Genomic DNA, 22398 nt, shown 5'->3' on the forward strand with positions numbered 1-22398 from the left:
ATGATTTGATTACCTTTTAATACCACAACTACTGAAACAATTTGGATCAATATAGAAAAATATGATGATTCTTGTACAGTCTCACTTTATTCTGGGACCAGTGAGTTATTTCCATCTACCTATCAGGACTTTGTAGGAAGCCTCAAACTTCAGAGACCTAAACCCCTCGCCCTCTTACCTCATCACTGTCCCTGTTAGCATCAGTTTTCCTTTCTACAAGCCAGGCTGTAGGAGCTTATTTTTCCTGTTCATGCTTTATTTCATGTATTTTCAGTCTGCATTTGCAGTTTTTACCAAATTGAGGGAGATCGCAGACCTTTGCCGATGTTACGAAGTTATTCAGAGTAGTGAATGCGCAGGGGGATTGCGAAGATCTATAACGTGACATAATCAGGCTCGAGGAATGGGCTGCGACATGGCAGATGAGGTTCAATGTGGACAAGTGTAAAGTGATGCATGTTGGTAACAAAAATCTCATGCACAAATACAGGATGTGGGGCGGCGGCGAAAAGGGCAAACAGAATACTAGGAATAATAAAGAAGGGGATCACAAACAGATCGGAGAAGGTTATCATGCTGCTGTACCTGGCCATGGTGCACCCTCACCTGGAGTATTGCATACAGCACCCGTCGCCATACATGAACAAGGACACGATACTACTCGAAAGAGTCCACAGAAAAGCGACTAAGATGGTTAAGGGGTTGGAGGAGCTGCAGTACAGCGAAAGATTAGAGAAACTGGGCCTTTTCTCCCTCGAACAGAGGAGATTGAGAGGGGACATGATAGAAACATTCAAGGTACTGAAGGGGATAGACTTAGTAGATAAGGACAGGTTGTTCACCCTCTCCAAGGTAGGGCGAACGAGAGGGCACTCTCTAAAATTGAAAGGGGATAGATTCCGTACGAATGTAAGGAAGTTCTTCTTCACCCAGAGAGTGGTAGAAAACTGGAACGCTCTTCTGGAGTCTGTCATGGGGAAAAACACCCTCCAGGGATTCAAGACAAAGTTAGACAAGTTCCTGCTGAACAAGGATGTACGCTGATAGGGCTAGTGTCAGTTAGGGCGCTGGTCTTTGACCAGAGGGCCGCCGTGTGAGTGGACTGTTGGGCATGATGAACCACTGGTCTGACCCAGCAGTGGCAATTCTTATGTTCTTATCTTTACAGGAGTTGAGCTGTGATACCCAGCCCGCTCCTTTCATTTTTTTCTCCTTGGCTCTGCAGCATTGGTTCGCAATCTGCAATCTTTCCTGGCATCCGGATATGAGTTCATGGTTATGGAACAGCTTGACTCTCAGGAGGGTCATAAGAACATAAGAATAGCCTTACTGGGTCAGACCAATGATCCATCAAGCCCAGTAGCCAATCCAGGTCACTAGTACCTTTTACAGAATGTTTGAGCTATGTTCAGCTGGTATCCTTGGTCACAGGAGTGCCAGCAGCTTTTCTGGCAGCCCAAGGGGGATTCCCTGATGACTCAGATGACCCATCGCTCCTCTCTCCCTAGTGATTGGAGAGTTGTGTTGAAAGCTATGCAAGACGTGGATGTTGTTCTCCAGAAAGTTTTGAACCATCTAATATAAGCATTGGAGCTGCGGTGACTGTCCTTTGTGGCACACGCCCGTCTAGCTCAGCTACAAATGCCATTTCCTCAGCTTCTGTTGGCTGGGATAGCTTATATGACCTTTTGAAGGTGCTAGCAAAGGTATCGCGTATTCTATTTCAGCCTACCGAATGCTCTGTGTTTGGCAGTGGGCTGGTGATTCCACTTCCAAGGCAACTCTGGCGCAGCTGCCTTTTCAGGGGCAGTTGTTTGGCAAGGGTCTGGTTGACCTCATGAATTTGGTAATGGACTTTCACCGGAAGACCTTGCCGGATAGTAGAGGACGGCCTAAGAGTTCTGGGCATCCTCCTTTGTGGGGCTTCTGTCAAAATTTTTGTGACTACAGGCAAGATTCTCCTTCCTCATCACAAAGATTTTCTTCAGGGTTCCAGGCTACAGGTGCACTCTCCCTACCACAACCCGTCCTGCCTGACCTGCATATACGACTCAGTGACTCCGGGGAGCTGAGGGCCTCTCTGCGGATAGGGGGTTAGATCTTGGAGTTTTGGCCTGCCTGGATGCGCATTATGATAGTCCAGCGGGTCATGGAATTTATTCAGGCAGGCTACAAGCTGGAATTTGCCCAGCTTCAGTCAGACTGGTTCGGGTCTTCTCCAGTCAGGAGCCCAGACACAGTGCGCTAAGTCCAGGCTGCTGTTCAGCGCTTGCTGGATATTCATGCAGTAGAGCCGGTGCTAGGCGAACATTCGGGTTCAGGCAGATACGCTGTTTACTTTATTGTTCCTAAGAGAGGATCGAAAGATTGGAGTCGATGATAGCATCTAAGGCCTCTGTTGCTTGGTGGATTCACATGGCCATTTCTTTGGCGTACATTGCCTATAGTAAACAGCCACTAGTCTCTCATAAGGCACACTCGACCAGGAGTGTAGCTTCTTCCTGGGCGGAGTCTCGGGCAGTGCCTCCCCCAGAGATTTGTCAAGCAGCTACTTGGTCTACTCTGCATATGTTGTCCAAATTTTACAGAGTGGATGTGGTGGCGTGCAAAGATGCTGCTTTTGGGTTCTCGGTCTTTGCGGGCAACTCTTCTGTCTCACTCTAGACGTCAGCTACTGCTTTGGTATGTCACCACACGTACATAGTAACATAGTAGATGACGGCAGATAAGACCCGAATGGTCCATCCAGTCTGCCCAACCTGATTCAATTTAAATTTTTAAATTTTTTCTTCTTAGCTATTTCTGGGCAAGAATCCAAAGCTTTACCCTGTACTGTGCTTGGGTTCCAACTGCCGAAATCTCTGTTAAGACTTACTCTAGCCCATCTATACCCTCCCAGCCATTGAAGCCCTCCCCAGCCCATCCTCCACCAAACGGCCATATACAGACACAGACCGTGCAAGTCTGCCCAGTACTGGCCTTAGTTCAATATTTAATCTTATTTTCTGATTCTAGATCCTTTGTGTTCATCCCACGCTTCTTTGAACTCAGTCACAGTTTTACTCTCCACCACCTCTCTCGGGAGCGCATTCCAGGCATCAACCACCCTCTCTGTAAAGTAGAATTTCCTAACATTGCCTTTGAATATACCACCCCTCAACCTCAAATTATGTCCCCTGGTTTTACCATTTTCCTTTCTCTGAAAAAGATTTTGTTCTACATTAATACCCTTCAAGTATTTGAACGTCTGAATCATATCTCCCCTGTCTCTCCTTTCCTCTAGGGTATACATATTCAGGGCTTCCAGTCTCTCCTCATACGTCTTCTGGCGCAAGCCTCCTATCATTTTCGTCGCCCTCCTCTGGACCGCCTCAAGTCTTCTTACGTTCTTCGCCAGATACGGTCTCCAAAACTGAACACAATACTCCAAGTGGGGCCTCACCAATGACCTGTACAGGGGCATCAACACCTTCTTCCTTCTACTGACTACGCCTCCCTTTATACAGCCCAGCATCCTTCTGGCAGCAGCCACTGCCTTGTCACACTGTTTTTTCACCTTTAGATCTTTGGACACTATCATCCCAAGGTCCCTAGGTGTAACAATGAAAGATTAGGTTCTTACCTGGATAATCTTCTTTCTGTTAATCTACTATGGATTCTGTACAACCCGTCCTCTGTATATTCTGTGTTATTTATGCCTTGATATTTCTGTGCTCCAGGCCTGGAGTTCTCCTGTCAATCAGATGGCTAAATGCCAAGAAATCTGGTTTGAGTAAGTATATTTCTCAGCCTCTGGCTCCCTTAATGTTAACACCAGTTTTCTGATTGTTATGATGCAATGTTCTAATTCTTGTTTTCTAAATTACAATAAACAATTCTGTTCTGTAATGAATGCAGGGAGATTCCCTGTTCCCCTCCTTTCAGTCTTCTGTTCAATGGCGATGATTGCTTTGGAACATAACTGGAGGATGCACTGGGCTCCACCTCCATGTGGGAGGTGTTCAAATCTGTAAGTATTCTCACATCTGCAAGTTCAGTTCGTGGGAATGAATTGATCACCACACATACAGAATCCGTAGTAGATTAACAGAAAGAAGATTATCCAGGTAAGAACCTAATCTTTCCTTATATAAAGGCTATAATAGAAAAGATAATATCTAAAAATGTTCCTTTCAATAAAATAAATTATTCTGAATATTTCAGTGTGTTGCTTTAAAACTTCAAATTCTGAGCTATAGTAAAATTTTTCACTGGCTGTTTTGGGCATTTTTTAAATTCTTTGTATCAGTGTTCAACATGAGAGAGCCTGACAATTTTTCAGAGAGTATCACAAAACGCACCAACTGTAGTGATGTAATATTGATGAAAACTGAAGGAATAATCTTATCACCTGGATACCCCAATAATTATCCCAACATCAGGTAAGAAGAAAACTTTTTTGTGTCTTTTACTTTGAGGTATGAAACTCCTCCAGTCCTGACTCCTCCAGAACTGCCCAAAGGCTTAAACTAGCCTTCCCCTCTCCACGCGGCATCCACTATTCAGGCAAACTGGGAAAATCCCTTCTCTTCAAAATCACAGGTCTTTGGAACGACCTCACCACCCCGTTGCGGAACCTGAACTCCCTTCAGTTATTCCACAAACAACTGAAAACCTGGCTTTTCAGCAAATTGTAGCTCTATCCTTCCCCCCTTTCTCTCCCCCCCCCTTCTACACATAAGTTCATGTAATCCTTTTTCTTCTTCTCTACCCACTATTTTAAGTTCTTGTAAACCGTGTCGAGCTCCATTCTCATGGAATTGATGCAGTATATAAACTTAAGGTTTAGATTAGATTAGATAAGTAAAATGATTGAATTTTCTAAGTGTCCCTTCAAGCACTAGGCTTAAACTTAAGGCAGATCAGCTTCAAAGAGATGCAAGTGTAACGCCTCCTTCAGGACAGCTCTAAGTCCAGGGCCTGACCTGGCTGCAGTTCCCCAAAGGCAGTCTCCGTTGGTTTCTCATTCGGTTAGCACTTAGTGCCTCCACCTGAGGAAAAGAAATGTTAGTGGGTGGGCTCACCCTCTCCTCTCCCCAGGAAAAATTTAAGAAAAGCTTCTGTGAACAAGGTTGCCTAATAAATTAAACGATAGAAACAAAAAACTGTTGACGTTTTGAAAGATGATTTTTTATTCACTCTTCACAATAAAAGTGACTGTGGTGTCAACCTTGTGCATGCTAATTAATGGCTAAACTTGACCTTCTCCCTTGTTGGACCGCTGATGCTGATAGTACCCCATCAGCCTGGCACCTATGTTAGACTACTAGTGCCAATTTGCACACCAGTAGTCTTCCCTTTCTTCAAGAGGCGCCCCTGCTGGGCTCCTGGTTAGCAGCCGTCAACAGGGCTTGGTGACACCAGTAACAAGGGCTCCCTCTGCTGTTCTTGGCTCGCAGGCAACAGTAGTGCCTCCGCAGACCCTTTTCTTCTGCCCTGAGCTACTCTCAAGGACTGTTGATCTTCTGCCCTGAGCTCTCTGCTCCCTAGAGCTGCTGATCTGTTCAAGAGTGCTTCTAGTAGTATACTTCTGCTGGTGCACAGTATACCAGCTCTAAAATGAGCTCTGTGTTAGCCAGTAAGTTTCCCATCTAGGAAGCTACCTCCCAAATGAGCATAATGCACAGATATGACTCTATGCAGTAGAAGTACAAAAGGAAGTGGGAACAGACAATGAACACTCCACTGAAGATCACTGATGTAAGACCAACTTGTTTATTTCAGAAAAGGACACAAGCAGTTGACCTTACATCAGTGACCTTCAGTGGAGTGTTCATTGTCCGTTCCCACTTCCTTTTGTACTGTTTTATACTTGTCCTGTTGGATTTTTTTGGTGTTTCTGTGCAATACAAGCTCATAAATTCTAGTTCTCTTCAGAACCAATTTCCAACTCCCTGGGCTTGCCTCCCCACTGTTTTCTCCCTCCTTTGAACTAATGGGGGTGTGGATTTTCACTTCCCCTATTCTGATTCAGTTCTGCTGAGTTCATATCCCCACATTTATCTGAGCCCATAAACTTAATTCCCACTCATGAATAATCTCTTAAAATGCATAACATTTCATCCAATGTGTCTGAATGTTTATCCCTCAGTGCATAATTTGCATATGGAGTTAACCACCCCTCTATACACTCAACCATATGACTTTTATAAATTAGATACAATTCTACTGCAGTCAGATAAGTGTCTGACAGTAACCCCTTTTCAGTTTTTAACACAGATAATTGCTGGTTTCAAACCCAATGTTCCCAAATACTTCCATCTAAGCTCTTTCAGAAACCCATTTCCATGTCCCCCAGTCTACCAGGTGAGAGATAAAATGATAAAGCTCAGTAGAAAGAGAAAAAAGGATAATGTATTGGTGTTGTGTTTTACTGCTCCAAAGCATGAACTGTGGCTCGTGAAGTAACTTTGGGCTATATTCACTAAGCAAACCGATCGTGTATCGATCGGTTTGTGACCACTTAACTATCAAATTTCCATCCGGCCTGATTCACTCACTTCCCCTGCGATCCTTCGAAACCGTGCATGCAAATGAGGTGAACTGCATGCAAATTGGACAGCGACCCAATTCACTACCCAAAATTTCGGATCTGACTGGGCTGGCCGCTCAACCCAAGAAGCAACTACTGGAGACAAGTCGAAAAGGTCTTTTTGACTCTCCAGCTCCATAGAAACCCTGCTTGTCTCCTGCCTGCTCGCCCCGATCTTCCAGCCCTGTTTTCTGCCCTGAGCTCCTACTCTCTGTTGCCTTCCCTGCAGTGTGAGCCCACGGGTTTAAAACAGTGCTGCACACTGCAGTGCAGCCCTACTTTAAACCTGCGGGCTCGCACTGCACGGAAGGCGACAGAAAGCAGGAGAGTCTGGGCGGCAAGATTGCCTGGAAGGGGGAAGCAGGAGAGCCAGCCCGCGTGAAGGAAAAATTTTTTTTTGTTGTTGCTGTTTGTTTGTTTGGTTTTTTTAAAGTCGCAGCTGCTCACCCTAACACCGCCCCCCCCTTGGGTACTAAAAGTTGGGAGCAAGAGGGATGCTCAATCCCTCCTGCTCCTTAGGCCTCTTTCCTGCTGGCACGGCCCACCCCAGACTAGGCCACTGCACCCGACCGGTCCACCCATGGCTGGGCCTGGAAAGGCTGGCCAGAGCCCCCCCCCCCCCTCCCCGTACCTTTAAAAATGTTGGGAGCAGGAGAGGTGCTCGGTCCTTCCTGCTCCTAGGACTCCCAACCAGCCCGGTCCACCCCAGGTCGGGACAGGCTGTCTGGCCCGGCCCGGCCCAACCCTTCTGCTCCTCCTGTTCCACCCGCCACCCCAATAGAGCCTTAGGCCCCGCCCCAGCGCATCATCTGATGCATGGAGAGAGGCCTAAGGCACTGATTGGCTGAGGTGCCTCAGGCTCCTCCCTTTGGAGGGGCCGGGGCACTTCAGCCAATCAGGGACTTCCTTAGGGAGGAGTCTAGGGAAGTCCCTGATTGGCCAAAACAATGGGCGAGGAAGGATATTTCTGGAGAAAGGTTTGATGTGGGGGGGTGATGAAAGTGATACACTAGCATAGGAAGTCTACATCAGGAACTTCCCTGTTGTGTATGGTGAGAGCACAGGCAGAGTAAAGCACTAGTATTGCAAGGGGGAGAGGCACCAAATAGATAGGGGAACAGGAGATGTACAGTAAATCATTGGCAGCACTTCTGCATGGACCTGTGCTTACTGTATCCTACCATGCTCCAGTCTGGTTTAAGATTTTAGCCAACCCAGGAGGGTAGTAATTGCAGGCCCAGCAGGCAGAAGGCATATTTTTGCTTAAAGCTGTCCAAAATTCTGCCACACTAGTGGTAGGGTTGGTTCTCTTTCAAATCTCCTTGAAGACCAGGCCCAGACTAAATGCAAAATTAGAGTATTCAGAATGCTCTTCTATAGCTAAGGAAGAGACAGGCTATGAGAGCGTAGCCTAAGGTTACCAGACATCCGGATTTCTCCGGACATATCCTCCTTTTGAGGACATGTCCAGGGGTCTGGATGGCTTTTCAAAACCCAGCACTTGTCCAGGTTTTGAAATGCCTCCTCAAATCGCATCGGGCAGGGAGGAAGTCCGTTCATGCACAGATGCCATGCGATGTCACATGTGCGGACTTCCTCCCTGCAAGGAGATTATCATCTTCTACAAAAAAGAAAATCTAATGTTGTAATAAAATATATTAAGAGTATAAATATTCAATGATAGTGCTCAGTGAAAGCCATTCAGAACTTCAAGCCATGAAGAGCATGGGACTCTACCAGTTCTGGCTTAAATCCATCATGGCACTCCTCCCTTCCTACCACTATATTTTTTAAAGATTTCAAAAAGCTAAAACTGAAGCTATAAATTTATATAAGTACTAGTCTTTAAGCCCATTAAATTAACGGGTGCTAGAATAGATGTGTGTGTCTTTCTTTCTTTCTCTCTCTCTCTCCTTGGCCGCTTTCTGTCTGTCTTTCTTTCTTTCTGTCTCTCTCTTTCCTCGGCTGTCCACCATCACCCCTTGCCTGTTCACCTGTCCAGCAGTAGGCCTTCTCCCTTCCTTTTACCTCCCCCTGTCCAGCAGCACTCCTTACCTGCTCCCCCTGTCCCTCTTCCCTGCTCCCCCTGTCCAGCAGCACTTCTTCCCTGCTCCCCTCTCCAGCAGCACTCCTTACTTTCTCCCCCTGACCCTCTTCCCTGCTCCCCCTGCCCAGCAGCACTTCTTACCTGCTCCCCTGTCCCTCTTCCCTGATCCCCCTGTCCAGCAGCACTCCTTACTTTCTCCCCTTGACCCTCTTCCCTGCTCCTCCTGTCCAGCAGCACTCCTTACATGTTCCCCCTGTCCAGCATGCGGCTCCTCTTCTTTAAAACAGCCTACCAGCTGTAACGAACCTCGCAGGCCGCTCTGCATCTCGGTAGCACGTTTCCTGTGACATGATACCATGCATCAGAAGGAACGTGCTATCGAGGTGCACAGTGGCCTGCGAGGTTTGCTACAGCCGGCGATCAGAGATGGAGCAGCATCGGTTGGTGAATGAGGGCGGGAGGGGGGAGTCGCCAGCGTGTCCCCTGCCTCCATGTTCTCTTTGCCTCAGTGTTTGAAAATCGAATTCTGCATGGAAGCACACTTCATGGAGGCAGGAAACATAAAACCCTAAGTGCGCATACGCGCTTAGGGTTTTATTATAGAGGATTATTATTCTTCCCCATAAACATATATACCAATCCCCATACCCCTTCCACAAACCCACCCAGCCAACCACACCTCCACCACATACGCACAACATCTACCCACCCCACACTCACCTACACACATCTTTCCACACCCAACCACAAATATATGTAGGTCTTATGTAAAATGTGACCCATTTTCTAATAAATCTACATGAAAGAAGGGTTTAGACACCAAGAGAAACAACCTCTATCCTGTTCAAATTAGAATTCATCTTGCTTAAAATAAATGCCATTCTTTAGTTCAACAGAAAAGGAAATTGTGGGGTAGTAGATAAGACTATTTATAGAGAAAAAAAAGATTTGTTTTCCCAAGCTGACAGTTTTATATTACTTAACAAATATAAATGACTCCCCCCCTGAGACGCGCCATACTGAAAGCTCCGGGGGAAGCTGTCCTTCTTTCCCTCGGTGCCGCTGTTGCGCTGGGGGGGGGGCGTCTGCTTCCGTCTCCTGCGTTCTCAGCGCTCCCTTCTGGAAGCAGCGACTCCAACCTTGCACGAAACCTCCTCAGCGGATCCCAGTTGTTTAAAGTAGCGTGCCCTTCCCGCCGAGAGCTCGCGTGTGCAGCACTCTACACACGCTGCTTCGGGGCCTTCTACTGCCCTGATTTACTCTGGCATGTCCCGGATGACATCATCAGAGACGCGGCAGAGCAAATCAGGGCAGTAGAAGGCCCCGAAGCAGCGTGTGTAGAGTGCTGCACACGCTGCTTGAATCGGCGTTTGGAGTTGGGCCCGCAAAGAAAGTAGCAGCTGGAGGTTTTTTCCAGCGCTTCCCTTCCCGCCCCTTGAGGTGTCGCCGCGGCTCCTCTCGATCCTCACCAGCGTCGGCAGCCTTCTCAGACGCTGGTGCGGCTCGTGAGAGGAGCCGACAGGAGAGCAGGATGTCCAGCGCTGGGATCCAGTCCTTCCGGCGAGTGTAGGTAAGTGCTGGGGATTCGCACTCCTGCGGCCACAGACCTACTGATCACAGAAGCACGCCGATAGGAGTGCGCATGCGCGGCTAGCTTTTTATTATATAAGATATAAGTAGAGGAGTACTTATCTCAGCTGGTGTGCTTTGTTGTTAAGGAGCCCTGGCTTCTGCTTCAAGTCCAATCAAGTGTTCAGTGTTCTCAACCATTCAAAAATCCCTGCACGAAAAACAAAAATACAAAAAAGTCACAATCCATATAATATTCTGTTAATCCTTCAACTTCCTCACTTCCTCAAGGAAGAGGTTCTTTGCAATGATAAACTATTAGATAAGTTTGATTTTGAACTTGTACTGCTAGTATTAGCAACTTGATAATAATGATCTCTTTTTCATTGTATCTGAAGCTGCCATTGGAGAATTGTTGGTCCACTGAAGACCATTATAAAGCTTGAATTCAATGATTTCAAGACAGACAGGACCTCATTGGTTTGCCAAGACCAACTTCTTGTTTATAATGGAATTGGAGCATGCATGAAGAAACTAGGTAACTTTTTCTTTAAGGTAGTACTGATTACCCTACTGAATTATTTGCCTGCTGCTGTTGACCATGAGCCTAGTACCTAATTTGCCTCCCTTCCTGGACTTATTCCATTGCATCCCAGTTTAGGATGACCCCTTTGCTTGAAAGGCTCCTGGAGGGCAGGTTTCTTAATTATATGAGGGGTGCTCAATAATTTATCTACTTGAACATGAGAGAAAGTAGCTAGCATGTTGTGACGTTTCTCAAGGTTTCTCATGCACAGTTGCGGCTCAGTGCAAGTCTATCATTCCAAGAGACAGGAAGTCGGAGTTCTCATGCAAATCAAATAAGAAACTTCTAGATTTGGAGCTCCATTCGGTGATAAAATTTCTCACAAAAGAAGGTAGAAAGCCAAAGGAGATCCATGAGCGTTTGACTGCAGTTTATGGTGAGTTTGCCTCATCATTCTACAAAGTAAAATTTTGGAGCAAGCAGTTTTAAGTGGGATAGAGTCTATTGAAGATGACCCTCTCACTGGACGGCCTGTGGAAGCAGCTTCCACAGAAATGTGAAAAAAATCAAGGATTTAATTTTGTCAGAAAAATTAAGAACATAAGAACATAAGAACTGCCATCTCCGGATCAGACCTTCGGTCCATCAAGTCCGGCGATCCGCACACGCGGAGGCCCTGCCAGGTGTACACCTGGCGTAATTTATAGTCCACCATATCTTTATATGCCTCTCTTAAGGAGATATGCATCTAGTTTGCTCTTGAAGCCTAGGACGGTCGATTCCGCAATAATCTCCTCTGGGAGGGCATTCCAGGTGTCAACCACTCTCTGAGTGAAGCAGAACTTCCTGACATTAGTCCTGAATCTGTCCCCCCTTAGCTTCATTTCATGTCCTCTAGTCCGTGTCAAATTGGACAATGTAAATAATCTTCTCTGCTCTATTTTGTCGATTCCTTTCAGTATTTTGAAGGTCTCGATCATATCCCCACGCAGTCTCCTTTTCTCAAGTGAGAACAATCCTAGTGTTATAAGTCTATCCTCGTATTCCAGTTTCTCCATACCCTTCACCAGTTTTGTTGCTCATCTCTGCACCCTCTCCAGCAGTTTTATATCCTTCTTTAGGTAGGGAGACCAATGTTGGATGCAGTATTCCAAGTGCGGTCTGACCATTGCCCTATAATGCGGCATTATAACTTTCTCCGATCTACTCGAGATTCCTTTCTTTATCATGCCCAACATTCTATTTGCCTTCTTTGCCGCTGCCGCGCATTGTGCCGACGGCTTCAGGGTCCTATCTATCAGTATACCCAGGTCCTTTTCTTGTTCACTCTTCCCCAGAGTTGCACCTGACATTGTATACTCGTATTCCTTATTCTTATTGCCTAAATGCATTACCTTGCATTTCTCCACATTGAACTTCATCTGCCATTTCTCCGCCCATGTTTCTAACCGACACAAGTCGCTCTGGAGTTCCTCTCTATCCTCCTGCGATCTGATTGCCCGGCACAGTTTTGTATCGTCTGCAAACTTGATGATCTCACTGGATGTTCCTTCCTCCAGGTCATTGATATAAACATTAAAAAGGATCGGCCCAAGTACCGAGCCCTGGGGTACACCACTAGTCACTTTCTCCCAGTCGGAGAACTTCCCATTTATGCCCACTCTCTGCTTTCGGTTTTCCAGCCATTTTCCTATCCATCTTTGTATATCTCCCTCTATGCCATGGCTTTGTAGTTTCCTGAGAAGTCTTTCGTGTGGAACTTTGTCGAACGCTTTCTGGAAGTCCAAGTATATTATGTCCACTGGCTTCCCACTATCAATTTGCTCGTTCACGGTCTCAAAAAATTGGAGTAAATTCGTCAAACATGATTTCCCTTTCCTGAATCCATGTTGACTGGGTTTCATCAAGTCGTGTGCGTCCAAGTGCCGGACTATGCTATCTTTGATCAGTGCTTCAACCATCTTGCCGGGGACAGACGTAAGACTCACAGGCCTATAGTTGCCCGGTTCCCCTCTCGATCCTTTTTTGAAAATTGGCGTGACGTTCGCTATCCTCCAGTCGTCCGGTATCTGTCCAGTTCTGATTGTCAGGTTTGCAAGTTTTTGCAATAACTCTCCGATTTCAACCTTCAATTCCTTTAAGACTCTCGGGTGAATTCCATCCGGTCCAGGGGATTTGTCACTTTTAAGTTTGTCGATCTGATAGTATATCTGGTCTAAGTCCACTTCAACTGTGGTGAGGCTATCTTCTATTTCTCCTGCAAACACTTTCTCCGCTTCAGGTATTGTTGAGGTGTCCTCCTTCGTAAAGACGGACGCAAAGAAGGAATTTAGTTTGTCTGCGATTTGTTTATCTTCCTTGATGTACCCTTTTCTTCCCTGGTCATCCAGGGGTCCCACTGCCTCTTTTGCAGGTTTTTTCCCTTTCACGTATCTAAAGAAGGGCTTGAAGTTTTTGGCCTCCTGGGCTATTTTTTCCTCATATTCCTGTTTTGCATCCCTCACCGCCTTGTGACATTTCTTCTGATCATCTTTATGTTTGTTCCAGGCTTCGGTTGTCTTTATGCATTTCCATTTTTTGAAAGAGTCCTTCTTTTCTTTTATGGCTTCCTTCACCTGTATGGTAAGCCATGCCGGTTCTCTTTTGCTCTTTGTTCTCCGATCTTTGGGAATCCTCGGAATGTAGAGATCTTGTGCTTCTGTGATAGTATTTTTCAGTAGGGACCATGCCTGATCTACCGTTTCAAGTTTGTCCACCATCTTCTCGAGTCGTTTTTCTACCATGGCTCTCATGCGATCGTATTTACCCTTTTTAAAGTTTAAGGTGGTGGTTAAGGTTTTGGCATGTTTCCCTTTTCCGATGTTAAGTTTAAAGTTGATTACATTGTGATCACTCGTTCCCAGTGGAACCATGACTTCCACTTCTGTTATCGGTCCCGTGAGGCCATTTAGGACCAAGTCCAAGGTGGCGTTGCCTCTTGTCGGCTCTTTTACCATTTGTTCCAGGAAGCAATCCCCTAGCACCTCCAGGAACTTGGCCTCCTTGCCGCAGTTGGAGGTTGCTAGTTTCCAGTCTATCCCTGGGAAATTGAAGTCTCCCAATATAATTACATTGCCTGTCTTGCATTCTTGTTTGATTTCTTCCATCATTTCTGAGTCAGTTTCCTCCGCCTGTCCTGGGGGACGATAGTAAAGGCCAATTTTCGTGTCTGCTCCATATTTACCAGGAATTTTGATCCAGAGTGACTCAAGCTTCTCTTTCATTTCTGTTGTAACCATTTCAGCAGAATCTATTTCCTCCTTAACATATAGAGCAATACCTCCACCTTTCTGCCCTACTCGATCTCTTCTATACAGTTTGTATCCCTGTAGTACTGTGTCCCATTTGTTTTCTTCATTCCACCATGTTTCTGTTATGCCAATGATATCCAATATGTCATGTCTTGCTATTGTCTCTAGTTCCCCATTTTGTTACCTAGACTTCTAGCATTCGTATACATACATCTAAGTTCCCTTCGTGTTACCTTTTTGGACCTTCTACTCTTGGCCATTCCTATAGTTTCAATTACGGTATCCTTTACTGCTCCTGTGTTATCACCCTTGTTTGCTGTGTGGTCATCCCCTCCTGTGTCTGAGTTGTCCCTTCCTGCTTTTTCTCCCTTATTGGCTGTGAGGTCGTCTTCTCTTGTGTAGGAGTAGTAGTCCTTGGCTTCTTCGTCGGGGCATCCCGCTATCCGTGCCATCGACCGGTGGTCGACTGTCGGCTTTCCCCTATCTTTCAGTTTAAAGCCTTCTCGATTGCCTTCTTCATGTTGCCTGCCAAAACTCTTGCTCCTTCCTTGTTGAGGTGTAGTCCGTCCCTTCTGTAGTACTTGCTTTTTCCCCAGAACGCCGTCCAGTTGCGCACGAAGTCGAAGCCTTCTTCTTCGCACCATCGTCTCATCCAGGCGTTGATTACTTGCAATTCCCCTTGTCTCTTTCCATCCGCTCTTGGTACTGGGAGGATCTCAGAGAAGGCCACCTTCACCTCCCTGATCTTCAGTTGTCTTCCGAGTGAGTGGAGCTGGCCCTTCAGCTCTTCCCTGTCATACTTCCGCCCGCTCACATCATTTGTTCCCACGTGGATAAGCACAGCGGTGTCCTCTCCCCCTGCGCCATCTATGATCCTGGAGATCCTGTTGGTCACATCCTTCACTCTTGCTCCAGGCAGACAGGTGACGACTCTGTCCTCTCTTCCTCCTGCGGTGTGGCTGTCCACATGTCGTATAATGGAGTCGCCTACGATGATCCCCATCTTCTTTATTCGGGAGTTCCTTGGGGGGCGTAGGTCCACGTCCTTGGAGTAGGGCCAATCTTCTTCCTCCAATGATACTCTTGAAATTTTTTCCTGTTCTTTGGGTGGGGCGATGTCTTCCTGTGCTCTCACTATTACTCCTGGTGTGCGGTTGTCTCCCACCTCGTCTTCGGTTTCTTCTGTGTTTGCATGGGTGTCTTCTCTCCTCACATGGGTTTCCTGAGTACAGTTTTCCAGCCCTGGGATCTCTACGTGGTGCTGATGAGCTTCCTCTATGAACATTTCTAGTTCCTTGACCTCGTCGTTTGGGCTGTATTCCACTAGAATCTTCTCCTGTGCTCGGATTCTGTCTTCGAGCTCCATCACTGTTCCTTCCAATAGTCTTACCTGACATTTCAAGCTATCCATCTCCATACATCGATTGCAAATGTATGCCTGGATCCCCGAAGGGAGGTAGTCATACATATTGCAGCCGATACAGAAGACCGGAAATGTTTCCCAAATAGCTGAAGAAATGGGCATCTTTGCAGGCATAGTTTGGAAAATAATTCATAAAAAGTTGGGCATGTCCAAGATGGATTCCAAGAATACTGACACTGTGTCAGAAGGTCACGAAGCTCCAGTGCTGTCAGGAGAACTTGGAGATGCTCTGAAGACCAAGTGAATTTTTTTCATCGTTTGACTGGAGATGAGACTTGGGTCTATCACAGAGATCCTGAGTCTAAAATGGAGTCAATGCAGTGGAAGCACAAGTCATCCCCCACCCCAAAAAAGTTCAACAGAAAAATCTGCAGACAAAATCATGGCAACTGTCTTCTGGGATGATGGACTTTTACATCTGGAGTTCATGCCACACAAGATGACCAAAAGTGGGGAGAGTTACGCCAACACAATGATCATTTTGCAGAGTCAATCAGGGAGGAAAAAAGGAAAACTCACAGCAGGCGTGCTGCTGCTTTACAACAATGCACAGGTGCACATGTCACAACAATCGCAGGCTGCCATCTGAGAATGTGCAGCTGAACCATCCACCCTACAGTCTTCACCTGGCTCACTCGGATTATTTCCTATTCCAAGTTTTGAAGAAATCTCTCCGTGGACAGTGGTTTTCAAGTGATGAAGACGTCAAGGAAACGGTGATGTTCTGGTTTGAAGGTCAAATGGAAGAATTATTTTCAAAGGGGTTAGTCATTGCAGGAAAAGTGGGTGAAGTATATGGAGCTATCAGAGGACTATATGGAAAAATAAAAATGTTTTTGAAAACTTTTTTTTTTCTCCTCAGATAAATTATTGAATGTCCTTCATAGTTAGTGTGAGGACCATAGTCTTTTACTACTGGACATAAATAATGAATCTGTTAAGATCTATTTAGGGTACTTCCAAGTAATCCACTTAGTCACTATTAAGTTGCTAAGTTTTGATGTACCAATAGATTTTGTACCAACCATTAAAATTCTAGGAGTGATCCTGGACAGCACGCTATCTTTTCAAACTCAGATCAGTTCTGTAGTACAAAAATGTTTCTTCAAACTAAAAATGATTGGATCTCTCAAATCACTACTCCATCCAAATTCAATCAATATCCTTGTTCATTCTTTAGTAATTTCAACTTTAGGTTATTGTAACTCACTTTACCAGGGCATCACTCAAAAGGAGATCAGGAGATTACAAATCATTCAGAACACTGCAGTAAAAATCATTTCTAACGCTAAAGAATTTAATCATTACATTACATTACATTACAGATTTCTATTCCGCCATTACCTTTCGGTTCAATGCGGATTACAAAAAGAGTTATGGAAGAAGGGTTACAACGTTAGATCAGAGAAGGTTTCCAAGAGAGGGAAAAGTAGGATCTGGGGTTAGGGAGGGGATGGTAAGAGGGGGGTTAAGCTTTATCATGGTATTAAGCTTTATTAAGGGATTTCTTGAAGAGTATAGTTTTTATTTCTTTTCTGAACATCTTGTAGTCTGGGGTTGTTGTCAATAGATTGGAGACTTGGTTGTCTATCTTCGCTGCCTGAGTGGCCAGTAGTCCGTTGTATAGTTTTTTCCGTTTTACTTCTTTGATTGGGGGGTAAGTGAATGGGGTGTGTGTTTTTCTATGCCTGGTAGAGGTGGTTTGGATGAGGCGGTCGTTTAGGTAGGTTGGGCTGTGTCCATTTATAGTTTTAAATAGTATACAGTAGAATTTAAATTGTATTCTTTTCTGGATTGGAAGCAAATGAGAATTGATGAATGCCTCAGTAATGTGATCATGTTTTTTTCAATGAATAGACGAGTCTCAGAGCTGTATTCTGAATTGTCTGTAGTTGTTTAATCATTATTGCAGGGCAGAGGAGGTAGAAGATGTTGCAATAGTCTAGGATACTTAGGATTAGAGATTGTACTAGGAGCTGAAATTGTGTTTTTTCAAAGAATTTTCGGACTTGTCTAAGGTTTCTCATAACTGCGAAAGATTTCTGTATTGTTTTGTTAATTTGTGGTTGCATGGTGCAGCCTCTGTCAATAGTCATACCTAGAAGTTTTAGGGTGGTTTGCAAAGGGTAGTTGATAGAGTTGATTTCTAAGTTGGTTATGGTTGGGATTTTGTTATTTTCTAGGAGGATGAATTTAGTTTTGTCTGGGTTGAGTTTCAGTTTGTGGTCTTCCATCCAAGTCGTAACTGTAGCTAGAGTTCGGTGTAGTGTGTCTGACATTAAGAGCATTGGTTGGTCGAAAGGAATGAGGATGGTGATGTCATCAGCATAGCTATAAGAGGATAGGCCTTGTTTGTCCAGGTAAACGCCAAGAGAGGCCATATACAGGTTGAAGAGAGTAGGGGACAGTAGGGACCCTTGTGGAACGCCGCAGAGATTGGACCAAGGTTTGGATTTTTCTTTGTCTGATTTTACTTTGTATGTTCTGGATTTTAAGAAACCTTCAAACCATGAGTATACTTTATCTGAGATGCCTATTGAGTCCAAGATTTGCAGTAGGATGTTATGGTCTACCAGGTCAAATGCCGCCGTCAGGTCCAACTGTATGAGCAGCATTTTTTTTCAATGCTGAGGTGTTGTCTTGCTGTGTCGATAAGGGAGCCTAGTAGTGTCTCTGTGCTGAAGTTAGTTCTGAAGCCGGATTGCGTGGGATGGAGTAAGTTATGGTCCTCGAGATAGTTGGTGAGGAATTTGGCTACTAATCCTTCTGTTAGTTTGATATATAGAGGTATTGAGGCTATTGGTCTGTAGTTGGATGAGAGGTCTGTTGGTCCTTTTGGGTCTTTTAAGATTGGGGTGATGATGATTTCGCTGAGGTCATTCGGGAAAATGCCATCTGTGAGCATGGTTTGTATCCATGGTACGGAACTTAGTGCTAGCTGATGACAGGAGATATGGCGGGCAGTGGTTGAGTTCACATGATGCGTGGCAGTACTTATTGTAGAGTTTGTTGAATTCGGTCCAATGTATCATAGGGAATTGGGACCAAGATCTGTCTGCAGCACAAGATTCATTTTTTGTGGGGAGTATTGTGACTTTGAGTAGGTGGGTTGGGTTACTAATGAGAGTAGCTCTGGTGTTTGTAATTTTATTCTTGAAGTGTTCAGCTAGGAGGGAGGCTGAAGGGGAGGAGTTATTGTTAGTGGTCAAATAGGGTATGATGTTAGTTAGATCTTTTAATATTTGGAATAGTTTTTTGGTGTCTTGGGTTTCTGTGCCTATTAGGTTGATGTAATGTTTTTTTCTCTTTTCTTTTAATAGAAGTTTGTATTGTTTGTTAATTTTTTTCCATTTCTCAGGAAAGCACACTGGCTACCCATTTCACATAGGATTACTTTCAAAATACTACTTCTTATTTTTAAAGTTCAATCTAATCACATTCCATCCTTTATAGATAAGATGTTAATCCCATATGACCCACATAGGACGCTACGCTCCTCCCAACAATATCTTTTAGCGGTCCCCTCAGTTTGCCAATTGTTTTATGATACAACACGTAAAACAATCTTTTCTGTAACCGCTCCAACATTGCGGAATACTTTACCTCTTACCCTGAGACAAGAAAAGAATCTCAATAATTTTAAATCTAATCTTAAAACATTTCTTCTCAGAGATGCTTTCAAGATCTAAACTTTATTTTTTTAGTTCAAAAAACTCAGACAACAGGCCTTACATTAAAGATTCCTTTTTACCGTTTTTTTTCTCCCCTTTTCTTATTTTAAGCAACATATCCTTCCTATTTGTCCATGTGTATCATGTTGCGTCTGTATTGTAATTGTGTATTTGTTTCCTTTATGTTATTTTTATATTTTAAATTTTTTAACGCTTTGTATTAATTGGAAACCGCTTTGACTATAAAAGCGGTATATCAAAACTTAAGTAAACTTGAAACATTGACCTGACTAGGATGGATTTTGCCAGTAGTGTCTAACATTGGCAGCTTAGACATGTGACCATGCTGCTGCTATCCTCCGTACAAAAGAATGATTCTTCCCAAAATTGATTGGTCACACAATATTTTTTTAATGTATATAATAAGCTGGGAGGTATCGTTACTATTTATGTAGTTTGCAGAGCCACTCTTGCATGTGCAGAGTTCTCATACTGGTGCTCAGTAATACAGATCATCCAGCATGTGATAAAGTGCACACCAAATAATATGCCAAAAATAGTTCATGTATATCACAGCAATACTTTCAATACAAAATCCTGCCATTCAGCTTAGCTTCCTCTCCAAGAATATTCACCAAGTGCCTAGTGGTTGTGGCAGCAGACTTCGTACTCACAGGTTGCAATGTTTCTCAACTCAGTCCTGAAGTACCAATCAAGTTTTCAAGATATCCATAAACTTGCATAAACTTGATTTGCATACACTGTATCTATTATATGCTAATTTCTTTCATCCATATTCATTGTTAATATCCTGAAAACGTTACAGGCAAAGGGATACTCCAGGACCATGTTGAGAAACACTGATCTAGTTGACTGGCTGATAAAAGCTACATCTCCTCAAGCAGTACACTCGGCAACACCGCTGAAAATAACTTTCTTCAGCTTCTGGGGTTTGAAGTCAACTTCCCAAAGTCACAGCTTCAACCCTCTCAACTACTGCTATTCATAAGAGCCCTACTTGACACCATTTGTCTATGGGTGTTTCTGCCTCAACAAAAGCTTTTTCATCTTTGCATTCAAATATCTACTCTACAGACAGATGATGCGACTCGTAGGTCACATGGCCTCCACAGTTCGTTATCCCCTTTGCAAGATTTCATCTCGGAACAGCTCAGTGGACTCTAGCATCTCAGTGGTCTCAAGCTCTCGATCCCATATCTTAAAAAGATCAGCCACTTCACCTCTTCATCAATCCCTTCAGTGGTAGATGGATTTGTCAAATCTTTCCAGAGGTCAATTCAAAATGGTCCATCCATTTTTCTCTAAAGTTTTTTTAAAAGGTGGGGGTTTTTTTTCAGTCGTGCTTAGTAATGGCCTGTTTTTATGCCTCCGGGTCGACTCTACCGTGACATTATCTAGCCCGTACAAAGATGATCAACCATGTTTTAACAGTTGTCCTAGACTGTTCCTTAATAATGCAGTCTTGTATTGTTCAGTTCAGTTTAACGCCACCCTGTTTTATCTTACACATAGACCACAATTGGTGTTTATGCAAAATAATCTGTCTAGCCTTTTTTCCGAAAGCTCTTTATAGGGTTCTCGTGGTCATTTATTTTTTTTATATATTTTTCTTCAATATGTTTTTATTGTAATAAATTTTCATACAATAGAGATATCATGTTATTTTATTTCATTTTTTAAGCGATTTTATTTTTAACATTTTTTTTTTTACCTTCCATAGAGCAGATTGACTATGCATCAGCACTGAACCTATTCACATGACTTTTTGCACTAGCAGGCATTATATACAAACATTTGGCTTTGCAATGCTATGACAGGACCCTCAGTCTCAATTTCACTTTTCTGTAACAGTTTCAATATGTGCACAGTAGCTTTACTTTTATCCAGTGTTTCTTATGCCTGCTCCTCTGCATGTGTTACTATTCGGATTGTCACACCATGGCTTAGCTCGGTCCTAATTTTATATATAAGCTTTTTTCCGTAATGGATTCCTTTTTATTTTTACTCCACTTTTTCCCCACGGCCTATTGTTTATATGGTCATAATTATTGAAGCCTCAGCATAATCAATTTATATCTCGTGAACACACTATATATTCAATCCTTTATCATTTTTAATAGACACAAAATAATAGCAGTCTCGTGACCAAAGTCCACTCGCTCCTAGCAACTTCTATCTTTTATTCCCTTAGCTTTTATACTTTTACTATCTTATTTACTATTTTATTTTTATTCTTTTATGTTTAAATTTAGTATCATATGATAGATGGATTAGTCACATATAAAATTCTCTAGTTGGGTCACCAATGTATCTTTTTTGTTTTGTTCATTGCTCCTTGATCAGCATTTTCAAGATTTCAAAATTAGCTCCACATTTTCATTACTTCCCAACACATACAGTTCAAGTTATTTCATTTTTGTATAAATAACAGGACACTGGATTTTAGAGAATTTTCTCATCAAATGTTTATTACTGTTTATTATGGTATTTGGGTCATTCACTATCACATCACAATTAACAGCAAAATGATCATTATGGGATTTGGGATATCCACTTTCACGTTATAATCAATAACACCTTCATGACTTCTTATATTTCGATGTATGGATAGTTTCACCACTATTTTACATAAATTTGAGTTTCTCATCCTCTAAAGCACATGTCTTCTTATTTTGAATTACAATGATCACTCCTTGTAGCATCACATGATATGTAACAGTTTGCTTCACAACCACACTTGCAGTCACTTCAATGCACACCATCCATGTCTTTGTCAAAAATACTTATTTCAAATTTGTCTCTCATTAAAACATCTTAGGACCCTTATGGATAAGTTTTTAAAATTCTGTTTGAAGACTTTTTGAAGAAATAAAAGGAAAGTCAAGAGCATTGTGTTTTCCACAGTCTGTTTTTGTTTGGATTGCTCCTTTTCCTGTGGAACAATGGGTCGTCTTGCTTTGTTTATCATAGCTGGAGACAACACCGGTTTCCTATAAAGAGAGTGAAATGGTATGATGGCTATGTTAGTCCACTTTTCAAGGTAATATGTAGAAATAAAACAAAAATGTAAAGGAAAAAATACCACCTTTTTTATTGGACTAACTTAATGTAACTTATGATTAGCTTTTGAAGATAACCCCTTCAGATCAGAAAACCATAAACTACATTATTAGTACAATGAAAAAGGTATTTTTTCCTTTTTTAAAAAAATTTCTCTAAGGAGAGTAAAGTCAACTTAACTCTTTTTTCCTCCCTCCGTCTCTATATGCTATGAATAGGG

General features: G+C 43.5%; 1 protein-coding gene across 3 annotated transcripts in view; it reads left to right on the forward strand.

Annotated features, from left to right (window-relative positions):
- OVCH1 (ovochymase 1) overlaps positions 1–22398 on the forward strand; it is a 413341-nt gene that overhangs the window by 261955 nt on the left and 128988 nt on the right. For 2 of the 3 annotated variants that reach the window (XM_033953447.1, XM_033953444.1), the window contains 2 exons: positions 4289–4421; positions 10586–10725. The exons of the other annotated variant lie outside the window; for it this stretch is intronic. In XM_033953447.1, coding sequence (XP_033809338.1) covers positions 4289–4421; positions 10586–10725 — 273 coding nt within the window. The remainder of the gene's footprint in view (positions 1–4288; positions 4422–10585; positions 10726–22398) is intronic. 3 annotated transcript variants of the gene reach the window in all.

The sequence above is a fragment of the Geotrypetes seraphini genome, chromosome 7, assembly GCF_902459505.1.
Source record: "Geotrypetes seraphini chromosome 7, aGeoSer1.1, whole genome shotgun sequence".
Lineage (NCBI taxonomy): Eukaryota > Metazoa > Chordata > Amphibia > Gymnophiona > Dermophiidae > Geotrypetes > Geotrypetes seraphini.